This window comes from Heteronotia binoei, chromosome 6 (assembly GCF_032191835.1).
Source record: "Heteronotia binoei isolate CCM8104 ecotype False Entrance Well chromosome 6, APGP_CSIRO_Hbin_v1, whole genome shotgun sequence".
Taxonomy (NCBI): Eukaryota; Metazoa; Chordata; class Lepidosauria; order Squamata; family Gekkonidae; genus Heteronotia; species Heteronotia binoei.
Window position 1 is genome coordinate 25,266,028 of NC_083228.1, and position 13,595 is coordinate 25,279,622.

At 41.3% G+C, this 13,595-nt stretch overlaps 1 protein-coding gene across 2 annotated transcripts in view; it reads right to left on the reverse strand.

Moving 5' to 3' along the window:
• The window catches only part of CTNNA3 (catenin alpha 3), a 1,035,346-nt gene that overhangs the window by 248,333 nt on the left and 773,418 nt on the right, over positions 1–13,595 (reverse strand). For both annotated transcript variants that reach the window (XM_060241118.1, XM_060241119.1), the window contains one exon: positions 9,327–9,527. In XM_060241118.1, the coding sequence (XP_060097101.1) occupies positions 9,327–9,527 (201 nt within the window). The remainder of the gene's footprint in view (positions 1–9,326; positions 9,528–13,595) is intronic.

Genomic DNA, 13,595 nt, shown 5'->3' on the forward strand with positions numbered 1-13,595 from the left:
TTAGGTCTGTGTGTGTGTGTGTGTGTGTGTGCGTAAAATGCTGTCAAGTCACAGGTGACCTATGGGATTTCAAGGGGATTTTAAGGCAAGAAAGAAGCTATTGCTTTCCTCTGCAGTCTTCCTTGGAGTTCTGCCATCAAAGTACTACCCAGGGCTGACCCTGCTTAGTTTCCAAGATCTGACGAGATCAGGCTGTACCATCCCACCTTCTCTCCCAATTACGTATCTATACCACAGCACAAAATATCAAGTGAGGAGCCACCCCATTTCTGCCTACCTTCTGAACCAGGCAGCAGAACTATGCCTTAATTGTCTGAAGCCCTCTGGGGTCTGGCTGTTTTAAGGGCCATTTGCAGACAAATTTGTCCTACTGAACTTGCCTGGCTGTTAAATCATCAGGGATGGGGAGGAAATTTTTGCTCGGCTTTTGTGTGATGTCAGGCTAGACAAAGGATATAAAGAAATATGTGTAACCCTCTTTGAGTCTTGGGGACAGAGAAGGACACACATGTGGTTAAAGCAAGCAGATAAAAAGACTACCTGCCTCAATTCGTGCACTGAGGTCTCCCCTATGCATTGATCTCCAGAGGCTGAAAAGTATATAGATTAAGGTCTGTATCGTTGCCCACTGTTATGGCAAAAGCTTTAAACCAATGGACTCAATCTGTCTTTTGTGGTAGAACATAAAACACACAGGCAAAAAGTCAGAGCCTGTGATGGCTTCTGGGAAAAAAGAAATTTGATAAAAGGGCAGCTTTGTGACACTATGAAGAGAAAGAACTGTTATTTATAATTATGGTCTCACTTGATTTCCAACATATGATTGCAACACTATCCAAAAGGAACCCTATCTTAAGACGAATACTATTGATTAGAGCAGAAATCAGAACAAGCGCTGATTAGTACACCCTAGTTCTTTGAGGGGATGAACAAATGTGGACAAGGATGACCTTGTTTACCTAGGCTTCCAGGATGCTTCCAATAAAGTTTCTCATCAAAGGCTCCTATAAGAAAACTCAGCAGCCATGGGATAAAAGCACAAGCCCTCTTGTGGATTAAAAACTGGTTAATTAACAGGAAACGGACAGTGAATATAAATGGACAGTTTTCACAGTGGAAGAGGAGGGTAAGCAGTGGGGTACCATAAGACTCAGTACTAGGTCTAGTTCTTTTTAACTTGTTCATTAATTATTTAGCATTGAGAATAAGCCATGAAGTGGCTAAAATTGCAGATGACAATAACTTATTTAGGGCAGTGAGAACCAGGGAGGGCTGTGGTTCACACTGCGACTGGTTACAAGTCTGCCCATATGTACAGTACATTAACTGATGAAACAAACTTAATTTGCATAACAGAATCAGTTTAAAGAGCTTGTTATTAGCTATTTAATAAATATTAAATTTTAAAATTAAAACATTGCACTAGTGGCTGAGGGTCCATGTGAAATAAAGGACAATTCAGCAGTTACAAAACAGCCTTTCAAAAATATTATTATTTTTAGCAATGTCTTTTTGCTGCTATGCTGAGTACCTCTGGTGATCACCTCACCTATTTTCAATTCAGACCAACCAGCATTGTATTTTTGCATTTGCACAGCAGCAGCATTTACCATGGCAGCCTACCTGGTAGCTACTCTTGACGTATGCTCAGTTTGCTTGGATGACCACTACCCCAGGTCTTCAAGGACAGGGCATATATAATCTAAAACCAACCATGTGGAAGTGCATCGGTGTCATTCATCATGCTCACAGCTTATGGGACTGAACTTCAGTTCCTGAATAGCAATGCAAGAAAGCATGCATAGTTTGCAATCTGACACACTCAACACTCAGGCCGGCAAAATGAACAAGACTGGAACACTAAAAATACAAGCCAGGCACCCTACTGCACTAATTAGGGTTGACAGCCCTTTCCAGGAAAGTACTTTGTAAGTTTTTCCCCCCTGGTGAGTGCTTTGAGTGGATCAAAGAAGAGGGACATGCCAGGCTGAGGAGTGTGAGAACAGATGAGCAGAGTCTTTGCAGTCTGGAATAGAAGGATCCTATGAATTGACACAGGCAAAATTGGGCATGACCGGAAGAGTATGACAAGTCACACAGCATCCTTTCTCATACCAGCAAGATCTACTGCTCTATTTATTTTTTATTATTTTCACCATGTAACAAAAGTTATGGGATGGGGAATGGAGGAAGCACTGTGAGAACATGCATTTGCAATCCCATTTCTGGCCAATTTTGAATGTTCATAGGAAAATGAACATTGTTTTTGAGAGCACTGATTATTATCTGTAATCTGAACAGTGGGATTGTTTCAACCATCCTTGATTGAAATGATGGGTGAGTGCATGGGTAATAGTTACATGTGTAATATTTTCTTTTCCACTTGCCTCACTTTAAATAAGGTTTAATTTTCAACACAAGGAAGCAACACAATTCACTTGTGGCTGCAGTCTAAACTTATCTATTCCAAAGTTCCACTGAACATGGAAGACCGTACTTCTGAATAAATGCATACATCATTGGGCTACTGTGATTGACAGTTCAGACCCAGAAAACATAGGAGATATTTTTTCCTAGTTAATCCAGAGAATTTATATATACAGGACATCAATCTCTTAAATCACTGTCCAGTCCGGTAGGTGAACCTTCTTCTCTTCCCATAAGGATACTTCCCCCCCCCCCTTAATCCACATTCAGTTCAGTCTGTCTCCAAGTTTAATGGGGAGCTGCATTTTATAGTAAATGTGTGACTGTTCAGATCAATGCTTATGGATGATTTGCAATTCCAGAACGATTAAAGTTAGCATTTCCTTCAAAATAAATCACTCTGCTGAGAGTTGGATGTTGATCCCACAAATAAAACCATGAAGTTCACTCAAAGTCAACTGGCATATTTATATGTGTACAGCCAAGTTGTACAGAGTTCAGGACATTCAGGCAATGCCATGTTAGAAGATAGCAAAATGAACTATGATGACTAATATTTTATCGTTTGTTTCCAAATCTCTCCAGCATAGGGTTGCAAATGGGGTATGCAAGAATTTACCAGCAGAAAGAAGGCCTAGGTCATGTCACTGCCATTGCACAGGAAGTGACATCATCATACCAGCAACTTCCAAGCAACACCATCTTCTACCATTGAGGTTTTGCCCAAATATCAGAGTATTGACCAGAAGTTGCTGGTGTGATGATGTCACTTCCTATGTGATGCCAGTGACATGGCCTTCTTCTTTCAACTGGTAAGTCTCCCTGCTGGACAGCTGATTGGCAGCTGATTGGGGACCCCCACCTCCATAGGGGTTTGGCAACCCTATTCCACCATACTACTGTTTGCTATTTTACACTTTTTTGCTTGCATTGTATAGTGTGATCCTTGACAAATCAACATCTCAGAATAAGGGGATAATCCCCTGATGATAGACAAGTCTGCATGTTCTCCTTTAAGTTTCTACAAAGCAGAATTTTCACTTCCTGCCTGTGGCCTGCTCCAGCATTACTTCTGAAATAATACATAGCCCAGTCTCTTGATATTTTGGCATAAACAACCATGTTGGCTGCAGATCAGTTCTCACTGTTCTGAACAGTCAACATATATCTACACTACTGGAAAGATCATATATCCAGCTTTCCAGTGTGAAGGCAACAAGAGTGCAATGGTCAGATGGCTGGATTAGCCTTTCCGTTCAACTACAGAGTTCACTGGCTGACTCTGGGCCAATTATTCTGTTGCAGAGACATAATTCCTAGCTCAGTTGTGAAGATAAAGTGAGGGAGAAGAAAACAGGGTACATTGCTCTGGACTCTGAGGAGGAAGGGTATGACACAAACATGGTGCCCCAATTCAGCTTTGATAGCCATGATTTTTCAGAGTTCTGTTTCAGGGGAAAGTTCATCTCACTTTAATTTTAAATAAGCAGATGTGTTTCCTTCCTTTTTTGCACTGATTAGTTTTGTTTTGCATTTTCCAGTTTAATGAATTACCATTGGCAGCTAAAGGCAAAGTCCAGGGAGTAGGCATTACAAAGGAGCTGCTTACCCAACGTGTATAAATACTCCTGTATTCATATAATGTTTTGTAAATCTCAAAATCGTAAATTCCACAAGAGACAAGCCAAAGAAATTGGCAAAAACCTATACTGTTATGCAATCGATGGCGGCATAATTGCACTAAATTCTCCTTTGAAGCATCGATTTTAAATGCAAATTTGACACTTATTTGTCGATTGTTTCTCCCACCTCCCTGAAATGTGGGCGTGCCAGAGAAAGTTTAGGGGTGGGGTGTGGAAGGCAAGGTGAGTTTGGGCAAGAGAAACTTACATTATTCAGTGGTTAACAGTGCAATCCTAAGAACACTTTCCTGGCAATAAGCCCCATTAAACAGACCTGAGTAAGAGCCTGAGTAGCTCTGTTTAGGATTGTTCTCAAAGGCATTCTGCTTCTGCCCAGGTAGGTATCCATGTTAGTCTGTAGTAGCAGAACAAAATTCTACTCAGGTAGGACCTTTAAGTTCAATAAAATTCTCCAGAGGATAAGCTGTCATGAATAAGATTCACATTGGCCAGATACAAAAAAGAAGGACTCAGATTTTGTTCTGCTTATGCTCAGTGGCACATATACCAGGATTTGGAACTACTACTGAAAACCAGATCCTGGTGTAAGCCTGGGTGGTACAGACAAAATTGGAAGGGGGGAGTTCCTATAACAAAAGAAAAGCATGGGAAAAATAACAACTTTTAGTGATAAGCTGCTGAAAGGATTAGAGGGGAACAAAATTATATATTCTCCAGTCTGTAGCTGGCTGCCAATCAAGGTGGGGTTAGCATTTGATTTCTAAAGAGAGAAGAGTGCTTGGTCTTTAACCTATGTGGGAAATACACCAACACTCTGTAAGCCTTGTTTCTTAAATTGAACTAGATGTGAGGAGAGGCTGTAGTTCCACAATACAAGACGAAAGAACTCTGCGTATGAACTCTGAGACCCTTGTCTCTAATTACTTATCTGTTCTTTCAACTTCCAAAGACTCTGAGGTGAACTCACTGATTGATCTTGGGCTAGTCACTTATTGCTGTGCCTAAAATTTCCTTAGTTGTAAAATAGGATCAAATGCAACATCACGCATATATGTCTTCAGTACTGGGCATGCCATTGAGTGTGCGGATTTCCTCAGTGACTTCTGGAATTGTGTTTTTGAATGCACTTTTAGTTCCTGCTTTCTGTTTGCAGCATATTTGAGTCCTGGTCATGTTGGCCTCACCATTGTCTGAGAGTCTAGACTCTGCTCCAAGCCCCAAACACTTATTCATAGGACTGTCCTATTTTCATCTGTGGCATATTGAAAGACGCAGCTTTGGCTGTGCATTGATAAACAGCTGTTGTTCAAGTCATCTACACAAAAATGTTTGTACAGACATGCTCTAAATCATCATTATCTACCAATGTAGTCTGAAGTATTATAGACAGCATTTACAATAATTACAGGTTATTTCATTCTATCCACAGGGAAATGACCCCGGTATAAATTGTTCACTTATCTTTAACTGCTGCATATTTTGACTGGCAGTAAAATTAAACTGTGGCCTTCTAACAATAGATTATGCTACATTCTCAAGTACCAAATAGTGGAAGAATTCTCTTCTCCTCTTGCCCTTTCTCTTCAAAATTTGTGCCTTGCTATGAAATAAGCGCTGCTGCCAAATGTGACTAGCTATCAGGAGAATACTGAGAATGGTCACAGGGGGGGTGGTAGAGGACCTTCCTACCCCCATGAGTCACAGTCACAGAACCTTTTTTTGCATAACTACCTCCATGATTCACATCAGGCCCTGCACCACTGGGGCAACTGTGTTTCCTGCAGATGCTGCAGGAACCCTGCCTTGACTCCTTAATAAAATTAAGTGAGACAATGTAAGGGAAAATTATGTTAATACCATCTCTTTCTTCCTCTTCTGCTCAGGCAGGATTGCCTTGCTCTGAAGCCCTCAAAGAACTAATTTAAGCCGGCTATTAATAAGACTAGCAGTCTCACTCCACACACACACCCTCCAAGGTCTCATGCCCCTTACACTTACACACACCAAGATGCTCTATTGGTCTGGCCACTCACCCATTGGTATGGGAGAAACCATGCAAGTCAAAGTATGGAGAACAGAGGGAGAGAATAATTAACTACACTTAGACATTATGGTTTGTTAAGCCATGGCTTCTGTAGAAACTCAACACTACCACATATCGATATTTCCAATTCTCAGTGTGGTGAAATGTGTGGATACTTACATCTGGAGACTGGAGCAATGAACAGGCAAGACAGATTTTTTTTTTTAACAACCCTGAAAAATTTGCAAGTTTGCAAGGGGAGAAATTCTGTTTCTTGCTTCTTCTCCACCTTTCAACAGGAAGGCAGCATTGCTGCCAGCTTTCGTGGGCAAGCTGCTCTAAGGGGAAGCACTACCCTATGAACTGCAGTTCGTGAAATCAGATGCTACAACAAACCACAGTTAGCGCAAACTGTGGTTATGAAACCACCTACAGATCCTAGTTGGAGGTTCCAGTATGGTGCCAACCAAACAGTTTATTGGATCGTCTGTATTCTGTCCTCAGCTAGCCAAGGTCTACTCAAGCCATAGTTTACAAAGCACAGAGTATCAAGATGCCTGGATGAGGTCAGTTAGAAGAATAAGGATTTTCAAGAAAAGAAACAAGGAGGCATGTTTTATGAAAACTGCCACTAAATACTATTGGTTTCTACTTGGAAAAACTTTGCAGTTATCTACATTTTGCTTTGCTGGTGAGAGGAGAAACAGGAGAGGATCTCTTATGGTTTCATGTTCATTCAGTGTACACAATACCATTGGTCTGAAGCATTTACGTTTTTTAAAATACTTTTTAGCTAAGTAATTAAAGCATATTGTATCTTGATGTTCAAAATTCTGTATACAATGCTATGCCCATATTTTCCTGCCCAGAAAGCAGGATTAGCAGCTGCCTTTTGTTAAGCACAGATTTAGACACAGGTACATTACTGTTACAGCTTTCCAAAGGAACAGCAATCAGTGCCAATTCACAATGCAGTTGAACAAAGTGAAAATGAGGGAAGACTGAATTCCTATACAAAGCTGATTTTTTTGGGGGGGGGGGGGGATATAATTTCCAGTGGTTCCATTCAAGAGATAATGAGAAAAGTGTGTTGTGCCACAAGAGTTCAGCAACTTCTTACAGAATATCAAAGAAAAAGGAATGGGGAGAGAGAAGAAGCAAAAGAGTCAACTGGTCTTTCTGATTTTTGTACCGTCTTACCAATTCTGTGGGACCACACCTGGATGCAGATTAGTCTCTTTCAAGTTAAAGGATGAGCTGGTACAGCAGAGTCATTGAAAAAAACCACTAATGATACTCACAGAACGTACAGTCCTTCCACATGAGCCTGCCTGTGCCTTTAAGTCTTTCACAGAGTACCTCCTGCAAGTTCCCTTCCCCTTCAAAACTGAGGTGGATTCAGGTCTTTTTTTGAGCAGGAACACAGTTCCAGGTGGCTTGGTGTCATGGGGTGTGGCCTAATATGTAAATGAATCACTGCTAGGCTTTTTCTACAAAAAACCCTGTGTAAAACAATGGTGACATCAGGGAGTGTGGCCTAATATACAAATGAGTTCCTGCTGGGCTTTTTCTACCAAAAAAGCCCTGGGTGGATTAGTTACCAAAAACAGGGCCTTCTTCGCAATGGCACTCAGACTTTGGAATACCCTCCCCTAGTCATCTTTATCAGACACTACTATCTCCTCTTTTAGGCAATAGTTGAAATAATCTTACACACCCAGACCAGGCTGCTGTTTTGAAGAACCTTTCTGCTAACGTCTGACCACCCCACAGGCTGTTCTTCCACAAAATCAGTGCAAAAGACTGTACCAGGCGCTCTGACTTCGGGATTCTGAAGATGCTTTTCTAGGCTCAGAAGAAATGCTTATAGGGCCTCTGTATCTTATCTTGGGGAAAGCAACTGGAGAGAAGGGGATGATTTTGATAAGAAAATGGCCCATACGGATATCCCCACCTCTCATCACTGCAACAATCAAATCCAGCAGCTGCATTTCAGGAGAAACTGTGGTGTCTCCTCACTAAAGAGAGCAATCCTAAACGGCTCTCCTCAGAAGTAAGCCCTATGTTATTCATTGGGACTTACTCTCAAGAAAGCATCCTTAGGATTGCAGTCTTAATCTAGTCTGGACCCTACCAATGCATTGAGGGAGCAGCAATACACAGGATTCTACCTCAGAATCCTAGGGCTGGTGGATCAAGTAGGGCTGCCAAGCCCCCAGGCTGGGCAGGGGTTCTACCACCCTGGAAGTCCCCAACCCGCCGGCCCACATTGGGCCATCAGAGGGAACCTGCCTCGATGTCGCCAGCACAATGACATCACCCAGAAGTGACATCATCACGCCGACGATGCTGTGCGCCGGCCACTCCAGGCGTTTTTGGGAAAACTCTATGGTTTTCCTTGGCGCTCTAGCAATTTGGGAGGGAAAACTCTATGGTGCAATAACTTAGGGTGATTCATGTTGGTCCGGAGCAGGCTTCCGTTTTGGGGCAGAGCAAGCTGGTGATTTCGCACTAGTTGCTCCATGCCGGCATTTTGCGCGGGGCAAACCCGCGATTTGCCATGCCACAGTGTAAACCTGAAAAAACAGGTTTACACTGTGGCGGGGCAAATCGTGGGTTTGCCCCGCGCAAAATGCCAGCATTGAACAACTGGTGCGGAATCTCCAGCTTGCTCCGCACCAAAACAGAAGCCCGCCCTGGACCAACATGAGTGCAGAATCACCCTTAGTATTCAAAGCATAACTATATTAGATTCGGAAAATATAATAAAATAGACATATAATGGATGTGTGTCCATTAAATTTCAGCTAGCAGTACACAATAAAGAACATGTCCCAGTAACTACCAAAGTGAAAATCTAGAGTTCATATAAAAGAAAACTATGATGGCAGAAAGCTCCTGAGCTACTAAAGAGCTTTCAGGCTCCTTTCCACATACTAGAGGGCACTAATGTTTGATTTGATGTATAAATTCAGATTTCTTGTGATTTCTCTTAGGATGAAATTGCAGTCATCCCCCCCCCCCAAACATACTAACAAAATGTTATAGAAATTAATGCAATTAAAACTGACACCTATTTTTGGCCTCACAAGTCTATGGTTAATTAGTAATAAAATAGAGTATAATGTATTTGGTATATATTTGGTTTAAAATGGTGAGTAAATGCTGTATAATGTAAATTTTCTAACAAAACAGATTTTTTAAAAAAATAGAGAAAAAGAAAGTACACATACCAGCATTTGTAAGATGCTGCACATTTTTCACCACTCCTTCAGTATAAGCTCCAGGTTCATAACTGTCCATCTCGCCAGAAACAATGTGTGCCACTCTTGCGGCACGTCCACGGATGGCCCCAGCAGCACAATCTAAATCATCGGCATTCTGTTCTCTTAGTGCCATGATGCACTTGTTTACATCCTCAAGGATGTGGCTTTCTGAAAGAGACATAATCAAACAGAAAAGGATTATTTCAACCAACTTACTTGGCTCAATGGGATACAGTTTTGCTGCAGCTAATGACATTGAAATAAATTAAGCCCACTGATTTATATTCCAGATCAAATTTCAAATATGAAGGCAGGCAAAAAAAATCAGAACACAACTTTCCAGGCCTCAATATAAAATATCTAAATCTGTTGTTTAGTGACAAACTGAAGAATACCATTTCCTTTTCCTCTCTTCTTAAGCATAAAGCTGTAGAATGGTGGTCTTACAGTGTCGTTATGTTTTTATGGTGTTTTATCAGCTGATTTGAGAATCAAAGATTTCAGGTTTTCACGGCTGGCATCATCATTAGCGTTTGTAGAATCTTTCGGGCTCAAGTGCCGTGTTCTACTGGAGAAAGTTTTTCTTCCAGACGTTTTGTTCTCAGCTGCGGAGAACATCCTCAGTGGCGTTGCAGACAGAGCAGGCGCTCTGACCTTCTTGGCTGCTGTGCATTGATGCACAGCACTCAATGCACAGCAGCCAAGAAGGTCAGAGCGCCTGCTCCGGCTACAACACCACTGAGGATGTTCTCTGCAGCTGAGAACGAAACGTCTGGAAGAAAAACTTTCTCCAGTTGCTTCAATACTAACCCATATGACTTTTCAATCCCCCCTCCCTCCAATATAGACTTCCCCGAGGTTATAGATTCTAATTCAAAACTAAAGATACATCTGACTAATCAAAATTATATATGTATTTCCCCCCCCTTCTTGCTTCTTCGTTTTTTCCCCCCCAATATTACTAAAAAATTGTCCAATGTCTTCTTACATTCGACTCTTTCTCTATGTATTCTTTAAACTTCCTCCACTCTTTTTTAAATATCTCCAAATCATAGTCTCTTAATGTTCTAGTTAATTTATCCATTTCACTCCACGATAGAACTTTCATAGTCCAATCCCATTTATCCGGTATTTTTTCTTGCTTCCAAAGCTGCGCATACAATGTCCTAGCAGCTGATAGCAGGTACCAAATTAGAGTCCTATCTTCCTTTGGATATTTTTCTAATTGTAATCCAAGCAAAAATGTCTCTGCAATTTTCTTAAAGTCGTAACCCAATATTTTGGAGATTTCTTGTTGTATCATCTTCCAATACTCTTTCGCTTTTTCACATGTCCACCACATATGGAAGAAAGAACCATGTTTTTTACACTTCCAACATCTATCCGACATTTTCTTGCTCATCTTAGCCAATTTTTTCGGGGTCATATACCACCTGTACATCATCTTAAAACAATTTTCTTTTATGCTCTGACAAGTTGATATCTTCATTGATTTCATCCAAAGGTATTCCCATGCATCCATTTGTATTTCTCTATTCACATTGACTGCCCATTTGACCATTTGAGATTTTACTACTTCTTCTTCTGTAGACCATTGCAATAATAACTTATATACTTTTGATATCAATTTTTCATTATCACCAAGCAGGACCCTTTCCAATTCTGTTTGTTCTCGTCTAATTCCTTCCGATTTTATATCATTTGCCAACAAGCTTTTAATTTGTTGCATTTGAAACCAATCATATTTATTGTCTAGCTCTTCCGGTGGGTGGTAGGGCTAGTGTGGGTCACACACTGTGCCTGTGTAGGGATACTGGCTGTGCCATCAGGCAATTTTTTTTAAAAAGGTATGTGCTGTTTCTAAGAATCCAAAAACAGCTAAAAACTGAGAGAAGAATGTTTCCTAAAATTAGTGCTTATTAATAAAGAAATTGCCAGAGCACAGGGAGCAATTTGGCTTATTTTAGCACTGCAGATAATCACTTTGCAGGTTTGAGCCTCTTCAGAGGTTTAAAAACCATTCGCCCTGAGCGGGGGGAAAACAGTGAGAAATATCAGATGAGATTATTGTATTTTTCTCAACGAAAGGATATTCCACAAAGTAACTGCACAATTAAAGGAAGGAAGGTCTGCCAATGATAATAATATATTTAGCATTTATATAGCAGTTCCGAATGTTCAAAGAACTTCACATACATCTTCCAAATAATCCTTACAACATTATCCCCATATTGCACATGGAAGGCTGAGGAGGAGAGCTGATGATGGGCAAATGTGACCTTGGCCTTCATTTGTATTTGGGTCCAGTTAAACCAGGAAAATTAAAAAAAAAATCAGAAAAAAAAATCAGTGTTTCTGTTCTTGTTTGGAAAGCCTATAAGACTGTCATCAGGAAAGCCATGGGAATCCCAGAACCATCCATCTTACACTGACATACCCAAAAGTGGCAAGTGACAGAGAAAGAGAGAGAAGAGTTTCCAGCCTTTCCTCACACTTTCCTCCTCCACTTCCAGGCATCCTGGACACTGTTATGGCAGCATGTAGTATCCCATGAATAATGTGAACTCCCAAAGATTCAGCACATTTTTCATCAGGTATCCTTGGAACTTCCTGACGCAGCTCAGAAGAAGAGAAGAAAAATGAAGGAAACTTGAGGGGACTTTGCTTCATCCTTTTCATCATGCAGTCAGATAGCCATTGCTTGTCACCTACATCCATAGTATCAAGCAGGCAAGTTACTTAAAAAAGGAGGGGCCCTGGCTTGCAAGGCAGAGCTTCTGCTTTCTGCACAAAATGCCTCAGATTCAGTCCATTGCATCTTCAGTTAAAAGAATCAGGTCGTAGTTAACTGGGCAGTTCCTTTTCTTCTTCAATTCCCTGTCTGTCCAACCCAGTTGTTTAAACGTATGTGCTGACCCTGACTAAGAAATTGAGGAACCAACAAAAATCTTGTCTAAATCAGATTATGGCAAAAGAGAAGCTGATAGTATTTTAAAACAAGCAAACTGCTTTATTTCACTGTTGTGGGGAAAGGGTCAAGGTAGACTACCAGGTAGGTATCAAGTTTAAACTTAGAATGGGGACAGACAATAGGAATGAGGTAACTTTGTACAACTATAAACAATTGGTAGTTTGTCACAACAAGGTAGCTGTTTTATTATATAGGCAGGCCTTTAAAACAGCTGAGAGAGATATCTTGGCAGTCACTGTTAAATAAACAGGCATAAGCTTCTTTGTCATAAAATTACTACGGTTTGTGAAGGCAGGAAAATACACTCGGGGTGCGGTCACACGTCACATTAAAAGCAGGTGTGTAGCGCTCAAATTTGAACCGCTGAATATTGATTCGATGCAGGGCTGATCAGACAAGCATCCAAGAATGCGACTCATCCTGTTGTTAAGCGATCAGACATCCAATACTATCACGCTCTTTTCTTGGTGCATGCATGATGGTGATTCCTGGGAAGGGGGGGGGGGGTCCATTGAACATGCGCCCAACTGTTTGGAGGTGGGAAATCAAACGTTGCTTCAGAGGCGGGAGGGATGGGGGGAAAGTTTCTGGAATTAACATTGCCGATTCAAACCAGGGGACTGCCAGGAACTACTTTCCTGGAACATGGAAATGACAATTATATCTGGAAATCCTCCACATTGGAAAAAAAAAAAAAGATTTTTTGTTCCTGTTCTGAATAGTGGGATAACGTTCCCCCCTCCAACTCCCACCCCCACCTCGATCCTGTGTTGATCGGAGAAGCAGAAGCATCACCTCAGATTCCCGGATGATCTGGCAATGTGCATGTCTAATGGGGCTTTTTAAAAAAAAAAAAAGTGGGAGGGGCAGTAAACATTCCAAGGGGCAGTATCATGCATGAACTGTCCAAACAGGAAAAAAACAATCATGTGCAGCTTCTGTGAAAAAGGGCCGAACTTTCTGCACTATCGAATTAATGCGGCATTGATCTGCAGCAAGCCGGAATGAACCCAGATGACGCTCGATTGCCAGATGTTGATGTCTGGATGAACATATTTAATCCATCAGTGAGACAGAGTTGTGTCGCCACTAACGGTACATTTGAACGCACCCTCAAGTTCCAATTTTACTTCTTAAACACTGGATAGGGATCATCTACTTTTGGTAGGAGCTGTTTCCCTCAAGGACAGACGACTGGTCCCATTTCCCTAATACAGGATTTGACTCCATCCTTCACTCTTCTAAACCACTCTATTCTAACTGCC